This window comes from Pavona decussata, unplaced genomic scaffold (genome assembly GCF_977016875.1).
Source record: "Pavona decussata unplaced genomic scaffold, jaPavDecu1.1 SCAFFOLD_510, whole genome shotgun sequence".
NCBI lineage: Eukaryota > Metazoa > Cnidaria > Anthozoa > Scleractinia > Agariciidae > Pavona > Pavona decussata.
Window position 1 is genome coordinate 1 of NW_028145827.1, and position 25,467 is coordinate 25,467.

The 25,467-nt window shown below is 37.3% G+C and overlaps 3 protein-coding genes across 3 annotated transcripts in view; 2 read left to right on the forward strand and 1 right to left on the reverse strand.

Moving 5' to 3' along the window:
- The first annotated feature begins 2,393 nt into the window (after window positions 1–2,393).
- LOC146450021 (uncharacterized) lies at window positions 2,394–11,206 on the forward strand. The gene is made up of 3 exons (XM_085100878.1): window positions 2,394–3,920; window positions 7,147–11,133; window positions 11,175–11,206. The coding sequence occupies exons 2-3, from the start codon at window positions 7,719–7,721 to the stop codon at window positions 11,204–11,206; spliced, it is 3,447 nt and encodes a 1,148-aa protein (XP_084957004.1). The 5' UTR covers window positions 2,394–3,920; window positions 7,147–7,718.
- Window positions 11,151–16,132, forward strand: LOC146450022 (uncharacterized). Its single transcript, XM_085100810.1, has one exon. It carries the CDS (start codon window positions 11,361–11,363, stop codon window positions 15,471–15,473), a length of 4,113 nt encoding a protein of 1,370 aa, XP_084956936.1. The 5' UTR covers window positions 11,151–11,360; the 3' UTR covers window positions 15,474–16,132.
- A 5,569-nt stretch (window positions 16,133–21,701) lies between these two features.
- LOC146450023 (uncharacterized) overlaps window positions 21,702–25,467 on the reverse strand; it is a 95,972-nt gene continuing 92,206 nt past the window's right edge. The window contains exons 33-34 of the mRNA XM_085100812.1: window positions 23,450–23,591; window positions 21,702–22,276 (exon numbers count right to left, since the gene is read on the reverse strand). Coding sequence (XP_084956938.1) covers window positions 22,138–22,276; window positions 23,450–23,591 — 281 coding nt within the window. The 3' untranslated portion in view covers window positions 21,702–22,137. The remainder of the gene's footprint in view (window positions 22,277–23,449; window positions 23,592–25,467) is intronic.

The window sequence follows — 25,467 nt, forward strand, 5'->3', positions numbered from 1 at the left end:
TGGCGCAACCAATTTAATCCAAGATTAATGCATAAATCAAATGATGCTTTGACGTCACACGAGTAGGGTTGAGTGGGTCCCCTCCCTCGCAATTTACGCGACAGATATGGATTTTGATTGGCCTGCTTCTGTTGAAGACAATCAGAACAATACACCCCGAGTAGGAGAGGGGTGAGTTTAATGAATAAATTAATGTACCGATTTGAAGCTACGACGAAGAAAAAGAAATCGTCCCGTTTTTAGACACGGTATGCCCCCTCAGGGCATCCCGCGTAAAAACGGGACGATTTCTTTTTCTTCGTCGTAGCTTCAAATCGGTACATTAATTTATTCATTAAACTCACCCCTCTCCTACTCGGGGTGTATTGTTCTGATTGTCTTCAACAGAAGCAGGCCAATCAAAATCCATATCTGTCGCGTATATTGCGAGGGAGGGGACCCACTCTACCCTACTCGTGTGACGTCAAAGCATCATTTGATTTATGCATTAATCTTGGATTAAATTGGTTGCGCCATATTGTTAACATGTTGTGGACTCAAGTGTGCCGTTTTCAAACGGAAAATAAACAATTTTGAAATGGTAAATTGAAAGAATAACTTCTAAGAAGCACTCGACCTTTAAAACAGTAGAAATTGGAAAATTCCTTGCGAAGGAATCGTGCTTTGTTTGACAGTTCTAGAACACGATGGGACTTGAGAAGAGGTCATTGATACGCTTACGTTATCGTAATGGAATCTCCGAAATTTCCGGTAGCGTACCACAGGGGGAACAACATAAACGCGATCATCGTGACTCAAACTCAGGTGACTCAGGATAGTTTTATCAATCTGCGAAGCAATCATTTTGAAGCGGTAAATCGAAAGAATAACTTCTGCGAAGCACTCGACATTTAAAACGGTGGAAATTGGATAGTTCCTGGCGAAGGAATCGTGCTTTGTTTGACAGTTTTAGAACCACGATGGGAGACTGACACCTCCTCCCCCAGGAAATAATGGGGTATTTTGCCACACTGTCCATTCCGGTGGTCGAGCATTAGACTTTTACCCAATTACCCCGGGGAATTTGATCATCTCTTTGTTTTTCACCTTACAGAATCTTCCCCCCCTTTAATGACCTATTCATTGGCAAATACAGTAAGTTTCTTATTGAATACGTCTATGTACAACAAAAATGGGACGCTACAGCAGCAGACTGGCCATTTTTGCAATACTACGGTGTGTTGGAATGTTTCGTGAGGTACATTGTTTTGCAAGTCAACAATCTGTCATGTCACTCATCGTCGCTCGCGTGATTATCAACATTTCCATTTTCTAAAAAAAAAAATAAACGCATAAAATATTGCTCGTGTCCCGACTGTATTAAGTTCTCTTCTTCAAACGTCTGATTTAAACATCCTTGACGCTTGAGTAACATTTTCACAACAACTTGGAAGTAGTGGTAGGAAAAATATGCGTGTCATTGCGCATTTTTGACCTTACGATTATTTTTGTGAAAATAGACGCATACGTCAGAGAATAAACATCCTTAGGGGAACAAATTACTTTCATTTTCGATTGTCGCCTGACGTCTCACAAACAGATAACCTTCAGACTAACTAATTCCTTTGTTTTCTGCGGTCATTTATTCCTCAAGAAAGCTACCAACAGTAAGTATATGACGTTCGCCTCTAGTTTCGTTAGCTGTCATTTCATACAATAACAAAATATGAAAATTTCGTCAAACAGACCGGTAGGTGGGGTATCTAAAGAAAACGTCGGCGGGTGAAACAACATAATGCTATTTTTGTGACTCATACTATTGCATGCACACATGGAAAACGCTGATAGGATTTCATGAATTGGGAATGGATGATATTCGTTATTTTTAGCCTAAGCGATGCTTTTTTCTTTCAGCTCAGATTGCTTCACGAGAATTTCCGGTATCTCTGAAATTGCTGTGATCTTACAATTACGATATCATTAGCAACTTTTGAAATTGATTGAAAAAGTCATAATTTTACTCAAGAAACGATCCCTTAACAAGCTTAGTCAATATGAAATCCCATCTAATCTTTGCAAGCTTATGTGCACTCTGGAGGGATGATGTACGGTGTTTGGAGTGAAAAATCAATTATGTTATTGCCATGGTATGAAAACAATCTCGGTGTAAGGTTGCGTTATGATGGTGCAAACAATCTGGGTACAATGTTACTTTGTGATGGTGCAATCAATCTGGGTACAAGGTTACGTTGAACTTGCGCAATCTACGTTGATAAATACGGCGAATAGCAAGTCAAGCGTTAGTTAGATGGTAACAATTGCAGTTAGCGATTGGCGTTGAGTTCGAAACGTGTTCATTAGTCGTATTTAGCGATCCTTTTCGAGGAGGACATCAATTACTGCTTGAGGTAACTGCTTTAACGTAGACTCTGTTTGGTTGATATAGCTTGTAATAGCGGTATTCTGTACGAAATGACAAATAGGCGAAAAGTGTACAGCAGATCTCGGTTTATTCAGACTTAACGTTCACTCGTGTGATTCACGGCAAGGTTGGGGTTTGTAATTTATCTCAACTGACATTAATTGAAAGAGCGTCGATTTTTTTTAGACACTTCTGAGTTAAGACTGCGTTTAAGACTTCACCACTGATTTTTGGCTGACAAAGTTTCAACACCCTTCATCGTTTTGGACCATTTTATTCTCTGCGGTTTAAATTTGCTAGTGAAGCAATTTCCATTATTTAAACTCTTCGTATAATCAATTTGTAACTGGCGTTGGGTTCGAAAAGTATTCAGTAGTCGTATTGAGAAAGAAACTTTTCAAGAAGAACGTCAATTGCTGAAGCTGTTTCGTTGATGTATTAAATAATTACAAGCTTGTGGATAAATACTAGCTTGTAATAAATTAATAACGATGTCTCAGTCTACGAAATCACAAATGTGCGAAAAATCATATTCCTATAGGTTAATTTAGGTTTAACGTTTACGTCTGTGATTCGCAACAACTGAGGTTGTGGTTTGTAATTTATCTTAAAAGGCGACGATTAAGGAAGCTGTTATTCTTATACTTTTGTGTTAAGACTGCATTTGGTAGCATACCAAAGACTCAATTGTTCTTTCGGATGAAAGGAAGCTTCAAAAACGTTTATCATTTTTATTTTCGCGCTATATACGACTTAGACCCTGTTCACCGGAGCATTTGATTATCTCTTTGTTTTTCACCTTACAGCACTTTTCCCTCCTTTAATTGCTTATTCATTGGCAAATACAGTAAGTTCCTTATTAAATACATCTATGTATATACAACAAAAATGGGACGCTACAGCAGCAGAATGGCCATCTTTGCAATACTACGGTGTGTTGGAATGTTTCCTGAGGTATTACAAATATTGCTTTGCAAGTCAACAATCTGTCATGTCACTCATCGTCGTTCGCGTGATTATCAACATTGCCATTTTCTAAAAAAAAAATAAACAAGTACAAGCTAACGTCATCACTCCCCTGGTCATCATGCAACGCGTTTTTCAAGCTTTAATACGATGGGCCTTGTCAGTTTATCCATAAACGCATCAAATATTGCTCGTGTCCCGACTGTATTAAGTTCTGTTCTTCAAACTTCTGATTTAAACAGCCTTGAGGCTCGAGTAACATTTTCACAACAAGTAGCGGTAGGAATAATGTGCGGGTCATTGCGCATTTTTGACCTCATGATTATTGTTTCGCGCTCGGCTATTTCGCGCGACGTCTCGACTATTCAGAAGGGGACTGCTTGTAGTCTATTATTTTTGTGAAAATAGACGCATACGTCAGAGAATAAACATTCTTAGGGGAACAAATTACTTTCATTTTCGATTGTCACCTGACGTCTCACAAACAGATACTTCAGACTAACTAATTCCTTTGTTTTCTGCGGTCATTTGTTCCTCAAGAAAGCTACCAACAGTAAGTATATGACGTTCGCCTCTAGTTGCGTTAGCTGTGATTTCATACAATAACAAAAGATGAAAATTTCGTCAAACAGACCGGTTTATTTGACGAAAACGTCGGTGGGTGAAACAACATAACGCTATCTTTATGACTCAAACTATTGCATGCACACATGGACAACGCCGATAGGATTTAATGAATTTGGATGATATACGTTATCTTTAGCCTGAGTGCCATGCTTTTTTCTTTCAGCTCAGATTGCTTCACGAGAATTTCCGTCCGGTATCTATGAAATTGCTGTGATCTTACAATTACGATATCATTAGCAACTTTTGAAATTGGTTGAAAATTAACCTTTAAAAAGTCATAATTTTACTCAATAAACGATCCCTAGCAAGCTTAGTCAATATGAAATGCGATCTAATCTTTGCAAGCTTATGTGCACTCTGAAGGGATGATGTACGGTGTTTGGAGCGAAAAATCAATTATGTTATTGCCATGCTATGAAAACAAACTCGGTGCAAGGTTACGTTGTAATGGTGCAAACAATCTGGGTACAATGTTACTTTGTGATTGTACATGTGCTATCAATCTGGGTACAAGGTTACGCTGAAATGGTGCAATCAATCTGGGTACAAAGTTACGTTGAAATAATGCAATCTACGTTGATAAATCCGGCGAATAGCAAGTTAAGCGTTTTGTTAGATGGTAACAATTGCAGTTAGCGATTGGCGTTGAGTTCGAAACGTTTTCATTGGTCGTATTTAGAGATCTTTTACAAGGAGGATATCGATATTAATTACTGCTTGAGGTAACTGCTTTTACGCAGACTCTGTTTGGTTGATATAGCTTGTAATAGCGGTATTCTGTACGAAATGATAAATAGGCGAAAAGTGTGCTGCAGATCTCGGTTTATATATTCATAGTTTACGTTCACTCGTGTGTTTCACGGCAAGGTTGTGGTTTGTAATAATCTCAACTGGCATTAATTGAAAAAGCATCAATTTTTTTATTTACTTCTGATTTGATGGTTTGTAATTTATCTTTAAAGGCGACGATTGAAGAAGCTGTCATTCTTATACTTTTGTGTTAAGACTGCATTTGGTAGCATACCAAAGACTCAATTGTTGTTTCGGGTGAAAGGAAGTTCCAACAACGTTCATCATTTTTCTTTTCACGCTGTACGCGATTTGGAACCCTGTTCACAGGCAAGAGAGGATGAGCTACTTCTTCCTGTCTTGTCACAGGCTAATGTAATATATGAAACAAGAACCCGTTTAGTTAAATCTGCTCTATTGCAGCGTCTGTTAACTAATACTCAACCTCTGTATTTGAATTTCATGACTTTACCCTCATGTGCAGCCGCTCTAATTATAACAATGCCCTACACATGGAAATGTGACTGCCTGCGTAATGCAACGTTTTCTATTATGTCGTAACGGGGAACTCATCTACCGTAACATCACTAGAAATCCCTATATGCTTTTTAAGGAAAAACAAGAGAGGCTGATGGGCAAAACTATTACGTCATGTTCTGTATTTTTAATTACATCGCGTGGTACGGAAAGTTACCTCGTGTATTTACGCCTTATGTGAAGTACATGTAATTGAGAAATCTTCGGTAGAGTTTCTTCTCGGCATATCGAACAAAGGATAATAACAGCGAAGTTTTACTCTTTTTTGAAATAATCATTGTCCCATTGATAATAAATACAACTGATACCTCTTTTTTAAACTGACAACCTTCAAGGCTCATGTTTCCTCATTGGAGTCGATTTTTTTGCGCGTACTTGCGTGTTTCCTCTTTACATACTGGCGCCTTTAAACCAAATAAGTTAAAACAGTGTTTGCAGGACGTCAAATCCCTGCAGGAAAAAGAAAGAAAAACGCTCTATAATCTCTCGACCTCACAGGGTGGAGGCCGTTAGGCGATAAATTGGTCCCTCTTATTGATTATTGGCGCCTTTCTCTAGTAATCCCCCTTTGATGAGGCCTGAAATTAAATAACCCCCTCTCCAGAGGCTTAGTAGAGTTTTTAAGTGAAACTGTTAAATAATCTCAATGGCACTGGTAGAAATGTTTTTCGCAATGCTTAAATTGTACGTTTGGACAAGTCGGCGAAGTAGCCGGAGGTCAGGTCTCTGGCGTATCGGTAATTACCTTATCATAAGCAACTTCCAGTATGATGTCACGTAAGATAATGAAAGGTCAGCAAGACAATGGTTGAGGTCACACTGGAGAAAGTTAACCATGGTAAACTCAAGTTTACCATGGTTAACGGCACCGCAAGTGTGACCCCCAATTTTCAGTTTACCATGGTAAACCTAACTCTGGTAAGTTGCCCTGACAACAGCGGCAAGAACAAAGTTGACTTGACCCCAGATAAGAATCTAGTTACCCAAAAAAATAGGTGGGTACATCTCTTGTCTATCTAAACCATGCTTATTTTGTTGACAGTTTGTCATCTTTTTGGACAAACGCAGTAATTACAATACATTTGTGGATTCATATTTTATAAACATGAAATTTATTTTCCCGCTCATTCGCGCGTGTGTTTGAGTTCCTTTCAACGAGCTGGCAAATGAAGTCGAATGTTTCCCCTGTTACCCTGAAATGGTCTTTCCAAAGGGCTCGAAGGAGCCGGTTATTATACATTTCCTCAAACCATCCCTGTGGTCGAGGGTAAACCCAGGCTTGCCTGCGCGCTCTTCTTTGTCTTTGCCGTCGACGGTTAATTAACGAAACCGCTGCACTTTCTTTGGTCCCAAGATCTAAATGGTTGTATGTAAGAAGGAAGTGAATTCTACGTGCTCGTCTAAGCAGCAGAATTAAAAGCAAAATGGGAACAATTGAAAATGCAACTCTCTCTTGTTGATCCATAATTTTATTACGCGCTAAGTCACAGTTCAGTAACTTACCGCCGATATGAACTCACGCGACATGTCAACATTTAGTGTACTCGTCACGTATAAGTTTACTGATCATGCGAAAAAGTGTACATGGAAAGCGTCAAATCTATTTTTTATGACTTTGACAGGTTTACTACGGTAACTAGGTGGTTGCGCAATTTACCTTGGTAAAGCAATTTTTACCATGGTAAAGCCTCTAGTGTGACCTCAGCCAATGACTTGCTCATATACTGTATTTTGTTTTATTTTAGTAATATAATTCTGATTAGTTTTCAGCAGTTATTTTTTCTTTCAATTTTAACAGATTGTCTTTTTTTGGTTTTGTTTTGCAGGTGTAAGTCGTTAAGGTTGAATTTCTTCCTGAGAGTGAAACCAACTGATTGTTAGCAAAGAAGGCCTACAAAACGTAGCACCTACATAGTGGTGGACTGTTTGTTACAAGAGCATCCAGTGGCAGAAAACGTAGCGACCACAAAGCGTAGGAGTCAACTGGTTGTCATAACAGAACCCCCAGCGCAGCAGTCAGCTGATTGTCAAAACAGAAAACCCAACAACCCATCGTAGCAGCCGCTCGGTTGTTACAACACCCATCGTAGCAGCCACTTGGTTGTTACAACAGAACACCCATCGTAGCAACTACTCGGTTGCTACACCCATCGTAGCAGCCACCTGGTTGTTACAACAATAAGTAGCAGCCACTTGGTTGTTACAACTGTAACACATTGAACAAGAAATTAACAGAAATTAACAGATATTCAAAGCTATACAAACCTTGCAAACCTTGCAAAACCTGAAAGAGTGTGACATAAAACATAGAGTGCGATATTGAAACAAAAGAGACAGTGAATTACACAATAAAGGACTGTGAAGAAGAGTGGGACAAAAATAGTAAGAGTATTTAACAATGCTTGACATGAATAAAAAAGTGAAATACGGTACTTGTAGGTCACTATTTGCATTGTTTATTAATAATATTAAAAGGGATACTAAAAGAAGACGACATCATTATCGAGAACCCAGTAGAATCCCATTAAGAGCTCTAAAGAAGGGTTTAAAAAGGAGAAACAGAATATTTCTTAGAAAGTATGTTTTAAAAACTGTCCCAAAATCGTCTTTTCTTTATCAAATTATCAAAGTAGCTTCATTACGAAAAACAGTACTTTGTAACAGCAGGAAAGCTATGGAAAACTGCACAAGCAAATATCTTGCATCGAAAAAAGAAAGGACTTATAAAAATGTTAATCATGAAATGACACATGTCAGTATAAAGGAATCTGGCGATATAGAGACCAATCCTTATCCTCGTGTCATTGCTTTACGTGGACTCTTCGATCCTTGCGTTATTTCAAACAAAGAAGCACATATTATAAATGGGAATATATTCATCAGTAAAGCAACAAATTCCAAGACCTCTTCCATCAGTGAACTGTCACAACAGGGAACAAATGCTAGAAGACATTTCATAAATTATTGCCTTACTCATTCAGGCAAGTTTTCATGTGCAGTAGATTGTTTTCTTGAACTTAGCGTTGCTATTTTTAAAGATTCTCTGAGAGATATCGAACGTAATGAGTTTTTTCAAACTTTATTTGACGCATGTCTACAGTTAGAAAACCATGATGTACAAACAGAAATGGCAGTAGTTCGAGAACCTGTTTGGGTTTACTTAAGACAACATTGCAACTCATTTACCGCAATGTCTGCAGATGCTGTATTTAGTGACATATTTAGGTTGGATACAGTTGGTATGATGACGGAGGAATTAAAATCCCTTTTTCTTATACAACAAAGTAATCAGTCAGTTTGTTCATCGTGTAACAATGCAATTATAAAAAACACAGCTATATTTGTACTTTACATAAATTCTCCGAACTTGTTTCACAATGGCTTAGAGAATTATGTTTCTGAGGCTATATTACCAAATAGCAGTGCACTCTACTGTGATTTGTGTCAAGAGCATTCTGGGGATCTTTCAATGCTACAACATTTTGTTATACTTCCACGATTTTTAACTATGGAACTGTCATCCAATTATATTAATCAAATATTTTTTCCTTTGACTATGGATGTACTTGGTCAAAATTATGTACTTAAAGGCATGGTTCGATGTCTAAGTTCTCATTTTACAGTTGCTATAAAAGATGATGCTCGTTGGATATATGTAGATGATATGTGTGTTTCAGTTAGAATTTACACTTCTTTTCAGCACCTCTTGAGTAGCCATTCTAACGGTTGGTTTTTTGCTATATATGAAAAGTCTTTAATAAGGGATAATAATGGTATACAAAAAAATGCAGTGGCGTGCAAAACTTTGCAGCAAAGTTGTAATAACGTTTTTGTTGGCACTTTACCGAAAGATGTACCTATTATTAAAACTACAAATAATGAAACTATAACGAAGAGTTCTGCCATAGCTCTGTATGCAATTTGTTTTTCTGTTATTAAACCTTGTAGTTATTGGAAGTCTGATACATTAGATGCTCTTGTTGAATATGGAAGTGCTTTCTTTACTGAGACTATTAAAAATCAGACAAGTTCCAGTGAACTACCACAGAATGTTAATATATACGGTGCCAATATTAATGTAAAGGTTGTTACGAGTAATAAAGGAATTCTTGTGTCTAATTCATTTTTTAGTAAATTAGCCCTTGAGAGGTTGATGTTGCAAAATGGAACTAAGAGTTCAGGATTTTTACTTCAGTTTCCCAGCCTATGTTTAAGTTGCGTTTTTCACAAAACCAGCAAAAATGTAACATTTTACTTAATTTCTTTGAATAAAATTCAAGGACTTGGTGTACACAGAATAAGTGATAAAAATTACTTAGTAGAAAGGGTCTGTCAAAGTGTGACAAATACTGCAAAGTCTAATGAAATACAGTATTTCTTTCAGAGTGTATTGTGCACTTGTGAGTTAAATAAAGGTGAAAAACAAAAGATTATGAAATGCCACAAATCTGCTAAGTGCAAAAAAGAAATTGCAATTAAAAGGAGAAAGTCTTATTCTCAATTTGAACCTGCAAGGAAAAAAATCTGCTTAGATAAGCGCCGTGAGTGTTACAATAATGAAAAGCAAAAAGTTCTGATTGCACGCACTGAAAAATATAAATCTATGGATCCCAATGAAAAACAAAATATGCTCACTCACCGTGCAGAGAAATATAAATCTATGGATGCTCATGAGAAAGAACAACTCTTAGCTAAAACAAGAGAAACTTATCACAACATGAAAAGCGAAGAAAAAGAAAAATGGCTTGAAAAGATCAGGAGAGTGGCTAGGAATACAGAGGAAAGAAAAGCTATCTCAGACAATGACTTGGACTTCTGTATTGCATCTTTCCAAAAAGCAGTAAGAGAAGGGCCTTATTACATATGTTCTGTGTGTAATAGAACTCTTTATAGGAAAACAGTAATAGAATTAAAGAAAATTAAATATGTCAAACAGCATCTTTTCACAGGAAAAATGTCTTTTGATAAGAAAGAATATATCTGTAAAACATGTCACTCTAAATTGTTAAAAGAACAAGTTCCCTGTCAAGCTGTTTATAACAAATTAATGGTTGATGAAACCCCCCCAGAACTAGAATGTCTAGAAAAACTTGAGCAGATTCTTATATCTCAACGCATTGTCTTTGAAAAAATAGTAATTATGCCCAAAGGTCAACAAAGGAAAATTAAAGGAGCCATCTGTAATGTGCCTGTAGAATGTGATCATACCTGTAATGTCTTGCCTAGACCTCCTGAAAGCTCAGGAATAATTATGTTAAAACTTAAAAGAAAGCTTGATTTTAGAGGCCATGTTTATTTTCAAGCTGTACGACCTGCAGTTATACTCAATGCGCTAAATTGGCTCAGAATAAACAATCCTTTATATAGTTGTATAACAGTTAATATTGAAAACATTGACATAAATCTGAGAGAAATGCAGTTACGAGCTAATTCAGACAGTGCCGATGGTGAAGAGTCTCCAATTATTCAGGTATCTTGTGAACAGAAAGCAACAAATGATCAAAGTGAGGAGGAAAGAAATGATCCTTTGAATGAATTTAGAGCAGCAACTTCTGAAACGTGTTTACAGTCAGTGCTACCAGATTATCCTGTAAATGTGGACAAAAATACCAGATTAAAGTCTCATGGAAATGAAATTTTTAATATTGCACCAGGTGAAAATAAACATCCAGTTTCATTCATGACTGATAAAAATTGTGAAGAATTAGCATTTCCAGTATTATTTCCAAAGGGCAGATTTGGCTATACTGTAGAGAGAGCGGTCAATCTGTCACCTACAAAATACTTCAATGCCCGTCTTTTACATTATAGCGGTAAGTTTGCAATGAATCCTGAATATTTGTTTTTTGCGCAGTTCATCATAGAACAAAAAAAAGTTTCAGATAGTATTGCTATTGCTCTGACAAAAGTTCATGGACAGTCTCTGACTGCATCTCATTTAAGATCTAATGTGCAAAATTTTCAAAATCTTATCTTTCAAGACCAGGCTTACTTGTTTTTAAGGCAAATTCCAGGTACACCACCATACTGGCAAAAATTTATGTTTGAAGTTATAGCGATGGTAAAACAACTTGGAATTCCAACATGGTTCATGACATTGTCTTGTGCTGACCTTCGATGGCCTGAGTTGTTTCAAATTATTGGGAAAATACAAGGACTTAATTTAACTGATGAAGAAATTGAAGGATTGTCTTACAATGAGAGGTGCTCTATGCTTAATTCTAATCCTGTTGTTGTTGCTAAGCATTTTCAGTATAGAGTAGAGACATTTTTTACTGAAGTGTTATTGAGCAAAGCAAATCCTATTGGTAAAATAGTTTATTATGCTTTACGTATTGAATTTCAAATGAGAGGATCACCTCATTTACATGCACTAATATGGACAAGTGATTGCCCAAAGTTAACAAATGAAACAAAAGAAGATTACATAAAATATATAGACAATCATGTTCAAGCATACTTGCCAGATAAACAAAAAGATTCTCAATTATTTACCTTAGTTCAGACTTATCAGAAGCACAATCACTCAAAGAGTTGTAGAAAATATACTAATGTTCCATGCAGATTTAATTTTGGACAATTTTTCACAAAGAGAACAGTAGTAGCAGAACCACTTTCTGAAAAGTTAGATGAAGAGTTGAAAAGAGACATTTTAACAAGAAGAAATGAAATTCTTTGCTTAGTAAAAGAAGAAATAAATAAAATCTTGAACCCAAATAAACCACAGTATAATCCTAAGACAACGGAAGAAAAACTGTTGAGTTCATTAGGTGTTACAGAAGAACAATATTACTGGGCCTTGTCTATATCTGGTGATTCTGATTTTGATCTGCATCTTAAACGACCGCTTGATAGCTGTTTTATCAATAATTATTTTGTTGCTGGAATAAAAGGTTTTAGGGCTAATGTTGACTTACAACCTGTTTTTAACCATTACAAATGTATAACTTATGTTTGCTCATACTTCACAAAGGATGAAACAGAATGTTCACAGGCTATTGCCAATGCAGCAAAAGAAGCAAAGACTTCAAATTTAGCCATTAAAGACAGTTTGAGAAAAATAGGAGCGGCTTTTCTTTCTACTAGAGAAGTGAGTTCACAAGAATGTGTATATAGATGTATGCCTGAACTTTGGTTGAGAAAAGTTTTCCCTAAAACAGTTTTTGTGAGTACAGATTTACCTGACAATAGAATTCGAGTTGCAAAGAGCAAAATAGAACTTGATGAGTTACATGAAGATAGTACAGATATTTACAAATCCAATATAATAGAACGCTATAGCATCAGACCTAACAAAAATCCAATTATTGATAACTTATGCCTAGCTGAATTTGCTGCATATTATTACAAAGAATACAAAAATGATTGTGTAACAAGCGATGCACAACCTGAAATTCTTACAGATGATGTTATAGAATCACATGTTCAATTTAATACAAATGCAGATGTCATTAACTATTTACCATCCAAAATAAGATTAATAAACACAAACGAAGTTATGAAATGTAGAAGAACTAAGGCTGTATTACGGTATCATAGACCCAACAAAGTAAAAGAACCCGAAAAGTACTTTCACCACTTACTTATGCTGTACTATCCATGGCGTAATGAAGATAGTCTTATTGGCAATGAACAAACATACGCATCAAGATTTTATGAGCCGAAAGTGCAAGCTATTGTTGAACAAAAAAGGACAATATTTGAACCTGAAGCAGATGCTATAACAGAAGCATTAGAAGCCCTAAGAAATAGTGAAGTTAATAATTTTAGCCATTCCTTTGATTCTTTCAATGATCAAGAAAATGAAGACTTGCAATTAGATATGCAAAGTAATGTTGAAATTGATGACGAATCATTTAATGAACAAATTATTTCACATCTTTCTTCCAATTCTAATAGTGATAAAGTGTCTACAAATGCAACAATTACAAGTTATGTTCAACCAAGGGAAATTTCTGATGATCTATTACGTGAACATATAAGGTCGTTAAACGAGAAACAGCGTATTGCGTATGATAGTGTGCTACGCTGGTGTAGAAACAAAGTTAAAAATCTTCGTTCTTTAAAACCTTACGACATTAACCCAATATATCTTTTTATGACTGGAGGTGCTGGCTCAGGGAAAAGTCATGTAATAAATACAATATATCAGACAGCAATTAAAACATTTAGACAGACAACAAGCAATCCTGATCTGCCAACAGTACTGTTAATGGCACCCACTGGTGTTTCTGCAATACACATAGGCGGAACAACTATACATTCAGCGTTGGCTATCCCTAAAGAAACCGGTGACAATCTTCCAGCAATGTCTGATCAAAAGAAAACACAAATGAGACTTACACTGTCGGAATTAAAGCTTATTATAATAGATGAAATTTCTATGGTTTCTAACATTACTCTTCTTCATATACATCAAAGGCTAAAGGACATTTTTGGATCATCCAGCTCTAAACTATTTGCCGGTATAAGTATTATAGCTGTAGGAGATTTGTATCAACTACCACCTATACGGAGGAAACCTATTTTTGAAAAATTCAACAATGAGTGTTTCAATTTATGTCATCCATGGCATGTCTTCACGATGATAGAATTGACTGACATTATGAGGCAGAAAAATGATCGGCAGTTCGCCGAAATTTTAAACAGATTTAGAACAGCTTCACAAACTGAAGAGGATCTTAATTGTATTAATTCTCGAGTATTAGTCCCATCAACAAACAATTACCCCTTGAATGCACTTCACATCTGGGCAGAAAATGATCCTGTTAATGAACATAACAACAAACAACTTTTACAATTATCTACACCTTTGTTTGTACTTAGAGCAACAGACCAGTATCCATCAAATGTTACAAAACAAGATATTGACAAAGTATTATCAAGAGGGAGATCTGAAACAGGAGGGCTTGAATTTGAAGTGAAGATTAAAGAAGGTGCTAGAGTAATGCTTACTACAAATATTAATATTGCAGATAGACTTATAAATGGACAAATGGGAACTGTTGTTAAGATTCATGTCAATAAAAAAACACAAAAGCCAACTGTGGTTTATATAAAATTTGATGATAATGAAGCAGGAAGAACTTTAATACAAAACAGTAGTAGTATATTTGCTAGAGAAAATGCTGTTGTTCCTATTGAACAAGTATTATCAAAAATAAAAGTTCGACCAGGTAAACCATCGTCTCCAGAAGTACAGAGAATTCAATTTCCTATAAGTCTAGCTTGGGCATGTACAATTCATAAAGTCCAGGGTTTAACACTGCGAAATGTTGTTATAAGTTTCCATTTGAACAAACAAAGATCTTTTAACTATGGACAAGTATATGTTGCGTTAAGCAGGTCAACTTCACTTCAAGGACTTCATATTTTAGGAGAAATCAATACTAAACACATAAAAGCAGATCCTAGAGTACATAATGAATATGATAGATTAAGAAGTTTCAAGTTAGTAGATTTAAAAGACATTACACATTCAAATAAACGAAAGATAGAAGATAACAATTTAGTTGTAACATTATGCCTTTTAAATATACGCTCTCTAAGAAAACATAGTTCTGATGTTAAATGTGATGTAAATCTTTTGAAAAATGATCTTATAGCATTTACTGAGACTCAACTTTTACCTAATGATAACGATTCAGATATTATAGATAATTTATCTCCTTTTTCCTTATATAGGTATGATCATAATTCAGATAAATACTCAAGTTTAGCCATATGCATCAAAAAAAAATTTCATGTTACAAATCAAGAATACTACCCAACTTTAAATGCTGTTAGGTTTATGTTCACATTTAACAACCATAGATCACACGTAAATATTTCTCTCCTTTTAATTTATCGTAAAAATAACTCAAACATACTTGACCTTATTAATGGTATTGACTATTTAGTTAGAAGCAATCCTATCGATATAATCTTAGGAGATTTCAATATTAACTATTTTAGCAGCAACGACATGGAAGTACTCTCATCATTAATGCAGTCTTTGGATTATTTACAAATTGTAGCGATGCCTACATTTATTTCAGGTAGTTTACTAGACCATGTTTACATCAGACAAGCAAATAAACTTGATATCGATAGTTCAGTAATCAATGTGTACTACTCTGATCATGATGCAATAAAAATAACAATACGAATTTAAACTTCGCATTTACCGTTTCGTATTTGATAAATAATAGACTTCGTATCTCCAATACAGAAAATAATTCGTTAAATCAAAAAAGAATGTTAAAAACTTTGATATAATTTGATCTGATGAGACACAGAAAGGAGCCCGTCCATCCTTCCTAGCCGAGTGCCGATGTATTGTCATCAATGCATTCATGGATTCTGTTATCAAGTAAGTAGGATACAAAAAGGCTTTTTACTTTTTCTATATCAACGTTCGACTCCTTACTGTGATGTTTTGTTGAGCTCTAGAAGTTGATTGATTTGATTAATGCGTCGATGGATTGTATTATCAATTATGCAGAATACAAGTAGATTTTCTAATAAATTAATTTGTAAATGAACGAAATAGATCCGCTTTATGATTCCAGCCATTATTCTTTTCAGTCACTAGCGCAAGATATAATGAGTAGATGCTCAAGTATAAACTTCCTGAATAAATGTAATATAAAGATCCGGTACTTAGACGACGAACATAACTCATGGATCAATCTACCCAACAACAACAAACGAGGCTTCAGGAATTTTGGAAGACCACAAGAACTGCTTCAGAAAGGGAATTTTTAAACAATTAAATTGAGGACAATTCAAGCTAGCCCTTCCCGAGGGGGTGCTTCAAGTACCAATGTTCGGTTTGGCGCAGGAACTCCTTCGCGCTGTCGCCTATTGAAAAAGGCACAGGCGACAGTTTCAAGTTTGGAAACAATTCTGCAAACCTGAAGTATCTCAGTGAAGCATAGTGTCCAGTGACAGACAATGGAATGAAATACATTGGGAAGCACTGTGTTAAGTTAAACTACTTGAATATCAAAGGCTACAAAGCTGTACGAGATGTCGGCATAACTCACATCGTTCAAAACTGCTTCAAACTGATATTTCTTGATATGGGGAAGTGTAACATCATGGATTATGATATTGATGGTATGCATATTATCAGCATTCATTGGCCTCCGTTGAAGAAACTCATTATACGAAGATGTGAACATATGACAGCTACAGGAATCAAGACTATTGCTGCACAATGCTGTAGTTCCCGGTAGTACTTACAAGTGCAAGAAATCTTAGAAAACTATAGATGAAGAAAAAATATTACTGTATTCAAAAGTATGTGTACATGGATAAAGCATTTGTTCAGTCTGTTTTTTTTTTTTTTTTTGCTTGGTTTGTAGAGTAACTTGCAGCTCCAATACAGTGAGTTGTGCTATCTTCTTGATAACTACGGCGTGAAGAGGAAATTAAACTATGTAGTACATCGTCACGTACCTGGAACTGACAAGGAGCAAGCGACCATATCGTTTTAATGTTTTAGATTCAAATGTACTGTTTACAGAAAGAAAATTAACCTTTTAAAGGGGTAAATCGAAAGGATAAGTTCCAAGAACTACTCGACAGTTTAAATGATAGAAAATGGACAGCTCGCGGTATTGACTGCGGACCAGATTGTGCTTCGCAGTGCGAAGAGCCAGGAAACCTGCGCTGCAGACTTCGTCGAACTGATGCCTAAACTTTATTGGAAATCCACTCCATAAAAAAATTCAAAGTCTGATTGTCAATTTCTACTTAAAGTTTACGTGTTCATTAAGTAAAGCTTTTTGTCTTCAACAATAATATTATCTTCTGTCTTCTGAGTCAGATAGTGTAATCTGCCCCGGGTCATGACGTTTTCCGAAAGCAATTACCGTTATGATCTCAGGATAGCTGTGAAGCGTACAATGGAAATAAATCAGGAATAGCATCACGCGTAAATGCCAGTATAGGCATCTTGTTTTTCTTTTTTTTTTTCTTCCTCGTAGCTACAAATCGGTACATTAATTTATTCATTAAACTCTCCCCTCTCCTACTCGGGATGTATTGTTCTGATTGTCTTCAACAACAGCAGGCCAATCAAAATCCATTCTTGTCGCTTATATCGCGAGGGAGGGGACCCACTCACCCTTACCTGTGTGACGTCAATGCATCATTTGATATATTTATTAAAGACGGATTAAGTCGCGCCATATTGTTTTAACATGTTCTGGACTCAAGTGTGCCGTTTTCAAAGGGAAATTTCACCATTTTGAAGCGGTAAATCGAAAGAATAACTTCTAAGAAGCACCCGACACGTAAAACGGTGGAAATTGGTGAGTTCTTAGTGAAGGAATCGTGCTTTGTTTGACAGTCTTAGGCCACGACGCGAGACAGAAAAGAGGTCATTGAGAACCTTACGTTATCGTAATGGAATTTGACAAATTTCCGCTGATAGTCTGAGTCGCGTAACACACGGAAAACAACGTAACGCGATCGTCGTGACTCAAACTATTCCATTAGCAAGGATAGTTTTATCAATCGGCGAAGCATACAGTTGGAATAAATGAATCAGCCCCAGCATCACGCGTAATGCCAGTGTAGCAGGCATCTTGTTTTCTTTTTTTTTTTCTTCCTCGTAGCTACAAATCGGTACATTAATTTATTCATTAAACTCTCCCCTCTCCCACTCGGGATGTATTGTTCTGATTGTCTTCAACAACAGCAGGCCAATCAAAATCCATTCTTGTCGCTTATATCGCTAGGGAGGGGACCCACTCACCCTTACCTGTGTGACGTCAACGCATCATTTGATTTCTTCATTAAAACTGCATTAAATTGTGGCGCCATATTGTTTATAACATATTCTGGACTCAAGTGTGCCGTTTTCAAACATCAATTTCACCATTTTGAAGCGGCAAATCGAAAGAATAACTTCTAAGAAGCACCCGACATTTAAAACGGTGGAAATTGGTGGATTCATGGCGAAGGAATCGTGCTTTGTTTGACAGTCTTAGACCACGACGCGAGACTGAAAAGAGGTCATTGAGAAGCTTACGTTATCGCAATGGAATTCCCGCAATTTCCCTTGAAACCCTGAGTAGCGTAACACAACTTGGGAAACAACGTAACGCGATCGTCGTGACTCAAACTATTCCATTAGCAAGGATAGTTTTATCAATCGGCGAAGCATACAGTTGGAATAAATGAATCAGCCCCGGCATCACGCGTAATGCCAGTGTAACAGGCATCTTGTTCCAACTGTATGCTTTGCCGATTGATAAGACTATCCTTGCTAGTGGAATAGTTTAAGTCACGACGATCGCGTTACGTTGTTCCCCTTGTGTTACGCGACTCAGACTATCACCGGAAATTTTAGCCTCCCACGCAGACGTTCTTAGGGCAGGAACGCGTGACGAACCCCCAAGAACGTCTGCGTGGGAGGCTACAGAAAATTTGTGAAATTCCATTACGATAACGTAAGCTTCTCAATGACCTCTTTTCAGTCTCGCGTCGTGGTCTAAGACTGTCAAACAAAGCACGATTCCTTCGCCAGGAACTCACTAATTTCCACCGTTTTACGTGTCGGGTGCTTCTTAGAAGTTATTCTTTCGATTTACGTTTTACGTCTTTCGTTTTAAGACACGGTATGCCCCCTCAGGGCATCCCGCGTAAAAAGAAATCGACCCGTTTTTAGACACGGTATGCCCCCTCAGGGCATCCCGCGTAAATATCAATGTAGCTCGACAAACTTTACTCTCGAAATTACGAAGCAGTCATCGCTGCTAAAACGGATCTGTTCTAGAATTAGATCTTACAATTTCAGAATTTACGAGCGTTCAGGTCACTGTTTTAATGACGAAATCCAAAATATTTCTTCAACTGGGTACAAATCACCATAAAGTTAAAGAGTCTAAGTTAATCGACACATTTCTCAAATCATGCGAGGTGTCCAAATTGTCTACGCAAGACGATTTTTCACATGATGACAAAAAGATGTTTAAAAGTTTTTCACGCAAAATGATTTATGAAACCGCTAGAGAACCTCTCGTATCCACTGATGTAGCTAAGTACTCAAAAGCTTTCGAAACGAGAACGGCTGTCGAATGAACAGATACAGTTTTCTGCACTGTGGATATCGACGGCAACGGAATGTACGTTTACATCTGTTTACTCGAGCGCTTTCAGGGAAATGCAAGAGAACTACTGGGAATAAATTGACCACTAAACAGTAAATTCACCTTAAAAGAATCAAATTTGCTGAAAAGATAACTACGGTAGACTTTACCGCTTGCAATAGCATCAAACAAACATGCCTACGTGTCGTAAATTTCATTACACACATCTTTCTTACCAGGAATAGACGAATCTTCCGCGCTACGATTATCCATCTGTTTGCAGTGTGTTCCTGTAACAAAGAATCGATATTGAACCCCAAAACTTAACTTATTACATTCATCAGCTCAATATGGACAAACAGATTAGCCTATGCTATTTGCGGGCTAGTGCATTCTTGCCTTACCTTCGTGAAAAATGTGCTTTAATAAATTGAATTGAATTGAATTGAATTGAAAGGAGAATTATCTGCAATCAACAGTAATACCTGTAGTTATTGAATGTTTCCGCCCAAGCCAAATCAGTGTTCCTCGAAAAACAATTCAAGAAATTTATCAGCTCAGCCGCGTCATGACGTCAAGCCGCACCCTGAAAAATATTAGGGGCGTACGATCAGGGGCAGGAAGACGACAAAAAGTCACGCGAAAAAAAATCCGAAAAAAGAAAAAGAAAAACACCACACTCACACATACAAATAATTACGACACACTGTACTAATTTTCAGTAAGTCATCTTTACTTGCACGGCTAAGCCAGGTTGCAATAACAGTGAAGATGTTTCACCCAGCCGTGATTGCCTGCTGCAGACAGTGCGTGACAAACTGAGATGAAATGCAAATCAAGCAAAGCATTAGCACTTTGCCGAGGAAACATAACAAAAAGGTCACCGAGTGCTGACGTAATCTCGTACCGGCTCTCGTACCCAGATCTTCTCACTGAGAATATCTGGTAAAATCCAAATGACTTTCAAAGTCAGGGTGTCAATGAAGAATTTTGAGGGGTCAATAGCTTTGGTTCTCTCCAAATCTTAAGTTTACCGTTCAACCGTTCAACTGTCAGGTCAAGAAGCATCCTATCTCGGGTTTTTGTCCCGAGATCCCTCTCTTATGTGGAACACTGTAAATTATGTTTCACCTTGGCCCATCTTAGGGGCTGTTTACATAAAGGGAGGAAGATCCTAGAAGGCGGATCATCTCTTCGTTTGGTTTATATGCAGAAATTTCGGTCGGAGTGGTTACCAAGTGAAGAAGGAAAAGAAAGAAAATTGTCGGCCTTAAGCAGCTGAACGCTTGGCCGCCGCCGGCACATTTGTTCTCTTTGTTCCTAGTACCAGGATCTTCCGAGCGAAAGTAGTTTACATAGAGCTAGGCTCTTGGAAGATCCTATCTCTAGGTAGATCCTAGTGCCAGGGCCAAAATTTTGCTTGTAAACTGAATACAGAAAACATATGGCACTAGGATGATCCGCCTTCTAGGATCTTCCTAGTGTTAGGATCTTCGTTCCTTCAAGTAAACAGCCCCTTATTCCAGCTGATGAGATCATTTCTTAGGTCTCTTTTTCGTCCACGCTATTACTGCATCCCATTTTATAACAAACATCAGCTAACTTGTCTTTCGGTATCCCGTCGTAGCTGCTATTTTTCGGCAGACGTTATAGAGCACAAAATGTTTTGGAAAATATTCCGATTGTTGATATTTGAAGATGGAAGTTGTCCCTCAGGTAGACTGAGGAGAAACTTGCCCAAAGTCCAGACATTCGCTGGTCCTTGCTGCTCGTCGTTCTTGTTGTTGACTTTTTTTTCCTGTTTCCTCGGAGACGACATCCCACTTGGTGACTTTACTTCGCTCTCATTCTTGTTTTTTATTGGGCATCGTTTCAACTTTGCTTCGAAGTAAAAATGCTTGCTGGGCTGCTGGGCTTTATTCTATTGCATTACATTGCGCATTCCTACTGCGCATAATTTCTTATGTCATTAGCGTCATTAGTCTCCTCAATGAGCACGGCGACCTATCTTTTTTTCTCGTTATTTTAACTCACCTATTATCCTATTTATGTCTATAAAGTTTACAAAAAAATCACGACAGAAAAATGTATTTTTGCCAGAAATAAGAGATTGTCCACCACCCGCGGGCATAAAAAGGTGATACTGAGAACTTTACTTGCACGCTGCTTTCCTGCCAAGAAATTCATTTTTAATTGCCGATTATGCTTCATACGTTTTATTTTGAACGTTTTTGTAAGTTCTGCTTTATCTGGTTACTTCTGTTACCACCAGATATGGCAATAACTGGTCAACTGAGGATCATAGTTCGTTCGCGGACATGCGGCCTTTTTTTATTACATTTCTCGCAATAATACATAATAGTGAACAATCACAGAAGTTTAAGAACATTTTCACGACAACTTGTATTTCGCGGGAATCACCTGAAGGCGAGATTTTCGCACGGAACGTAGCAATTCTGTCACGCACATTAATGAACGATGACAGTTTCTGCATATGGCCTGCGGGAATCCATCATCGGGTTTCACGTATGTCAAAGCATATCTGGCGATAAGTTGTTGCAAATTTACTGCTTTTTGGCTTAAAAACAATTGGAGTTTTTGCACAGGTTTTTTTGCACAGAGTCTACAAAGGCAGGGGCTAGCCTTCACAAAGAAGAAAACAAAAACAAACAAAGAAGAAGAAGAAGAAGAAGAAGAAGAAGAAAGGATCTGTTCTCTACAACTACACAGAAAGTTTCAGGTAAATCTGTTGAATGTATAAATTATGAAAGGGTCTTCTTGTGTGTTTTTGCACCAGTCTAAAATCTGCTCGTCCATCGCTTGCACTTCATCCAGTCTAACTTCATCACTCTCCACAAGTCTGACTAGAGAAGACCTGTCATTAATCACATTTGAAACAATAATCAGCAAAAATAAGCTATGAACAACAGAGGGGTATTAACCTTTGTTAAGCAACTTAAGGATGGTGCCGTTTGTTTTGCTGTCAGTTCAAGGTGGACCCCACAAGACCCCTTTAATTATCATCGTGTTTAAATAAAGATTATGTATGTATGTATGTATGTTCTAAGTTTTGAGTCTGTGAACGAAAATCCTTTCAAATGAAAACTACTGAGCAGTACATTCCTGTGGTGCTGTTTATTACGCTGTACAAGGTAAGTCTATGCGAGATGAAATCCTAAAGTGCGACCATTCAAATGAAAGTACTAAGTCGTACTTTCCTGCGGTGCTGAAAATAAACAAGCGCACCGTTTTGTTTTTCGGAACAAGTCTACGCCATACAACGAATTATTAAAGTGTACAGGTCTTAAAAGTCTTTGCGAAAAAAGAGTTGTGTTAACGGTTTTTAAAATTCTAGCTTGTGATACTGGATCAGCCAGCCTGCCTGATGTAACAAGCATAAAGCGTACTCCCTCAACCTAAGGCGCACCACAATATTGGACTTACCAAGGGTAAAATCAACAACGTATAGACTATAGTCGTTGAGGTAGCTCGCATCAAAATTGTGGAACTCAAAACGCAGGGCGTCCAGGAAGATTGATATACTTATGCAGCTTTTAAAAATAGTTTAAAAACATTTTAATGTTCAATTTAAAAATCTTATGGGACTATAATTCTCAGTATTGATCGATACCGGCCATTTTAATAATTTTCTATTCTGTCGACGATTTTATCCTTGTTATATGTATTTAATTACTGGAGTTGTAAATATTTTAAATTTTAATTTGTGTTTTGTTTATCGTGGCGTACCATTAAACTAACGTACAGCCATCTTAGCCGTATTTTAGCAAAGCGTACGTTAAATAGAGTTGCATTGTATTGTTGCTGTCCAAGATGGGTCTGTATGACCATTCAAATGAAAGCTACTGGGCAGTACTTTCCAGTGGTGCTGCTGATTATGCTGTACAAGGTGGTTCTAACTTTTCAGTCTGTGGATGAAATCCTAAAGTGGAGCACTTCAATAAAAGCCGTTGAACAATACTAATACTTTCTAATTGTACTGTTTGTTATACTCCACAATTTGGATCTAACGTCTTAGTGCTGATTTTACCTCAGCGCTTTTTGAATGGAACCGACGTCCTTTGTGTGTTGAAGCTGAATGCCTCTGAACCGGAGCCAGTTCGCGGCCGCCTCTTTCTCTAATGACAGTTTTAATAGCAGTTGTGTGTGTTTGTAAACTGTTCCTGGGTTATCTGGAGAATAAACAACACAACACAGTCAGTAGTCAAAGTTACCAAAGGTGAACACTACTTCTCGTTTGGACTTAAGTCCTGGCGTTTTCAGGCGCCCAGGCTTTGGAATAGCTTATCAAACGTAATTAGAGCGTCAACCGATTATAAATTTTTTGAACATTTTCAGAAAAGGAGTAAATATCTCAGACAAAGAAGCATCTTGCTAACATCCAATTGCTTTCTTATCCTGTAAAAAAGCGGTTTATTCTACAGTGGAGCCCTGTTAATACGACCACCTCAGGGCCGCCGTGAAAATATGGTCGTATTAACGGGGTGGCTGGACAACAAGGTTGTAAAACTACGGAAATGACTGGAATTTCAATTCGTTTGGGGAACAAAGAAGTGGTTGTAATAACGAGGTGGTCGTAAGGAGCGGTTCCACTGTATATGGTTTTATCCTTTTTATTGCCTTTGCTGTCTGATTAATATATAAAAACTGTTCAATTGAGGCCTTACACTGCTGTTTAAAAACTAAAAACTAAAAACTGAAATCAAAGCTTTCGCCGATGATGCCGTTGATCGGCGAAAGCTTGGATTTCAGTTTTTAGTTTTTAGTTTTTAAACAGCAGTGTAAGGCCTCAATTGAACAGTTTTTATATATTTTTAACCATGCTGCTGAAGGACAACATGAACAGATTATTGTCTGATTAATGTTTTATCATTTATTTTTTTAATCGTGGCATACTTGTAAACTAGCTGGTGCAGGTTGTACTGAATTACAGCTAAGCGTATGTTTCCCACCTTGAATGAAGAATCTTATCTTATTGTAACAAACATATTCATCCGATACTTGGCATGTGTTGTGTTTGATTTGAAGACCAATGGTTCAAGTATTTAAATCTGTTTTATCATGCTTTGTTAATTAGACAAGGAACTTTGCCCCACATTACCTCTCTCGACCTATTACGGTATCGGCCACCCCACCGGACCGTGGTGCGCGCGGGCCGCTCTAGCGCTCGCTGTTTTTACAAAACCCCCAGGAAATCCCACATGTTTTGAAAACTTAATAATTCTAGAATATGGCTAATTTCCTCAAAGGCGCTCAAATTTGAATGTCTTTTAGAAATCAGCAATTTTTCCTAGAATACTCTGTCTTTATAAATGGAGTTCCACGCCCACCAAATAAAAGCACGAGAAGACGATTAACAGATGGCGTTCGGTTGCTCACAGCATCGCCTCAGAAATTCAGAGCGGAAAAACGTTCTGCGCAATTTTTCTGCGCATATCCGTTCGTGGGCGCAAGCATCCTCGTTCTCAGAGCCTACGATCTTTTGGTCAGCATGCTTTTTGCGTTTTTCCGCTCTGAACCTCAGAAATAGCTTGATTTTCAGACGTCCGAGGTCGGTCGGAAAAACCTAGGACGTCTGAGAATCAGGCTATAAAAAAAAATGAAATGAAATATTTTCCTGGAGTTTTTTTTTTGCAAAACAAAGCTTTAAAAAAGACCTATCCGACTATGTAAAAATCTCAAACTTGGCAAAATGGGCAATTTTCCCCTGGGTGATACCTTAATTTTCCTGTAAAAGGGAAACCCAGCTGGCGAACAAAGCACAATTTAAATAAAGAACATTTTCTCACTTCTGAAAGTTTTAAAACATTCATTCTGTGCACTGTACAAAAGCAGTTTAGAATAGCCCAATTTCATCCTAAAGCAATAAACAACACTGCGAGGCTCCGGGGAATAAACCCATTGTCTGATTTCATACCGTGGGGGTCTGAGTACGAGTCTGTGTATTATGGGATATGGGACTCAACACCCACATAGCCGGAAAGAGCACATCGAACTTTACAACATCCTCAAGTCTGGTGTTAATCAAGCTAATATTAGGAAAGAAAC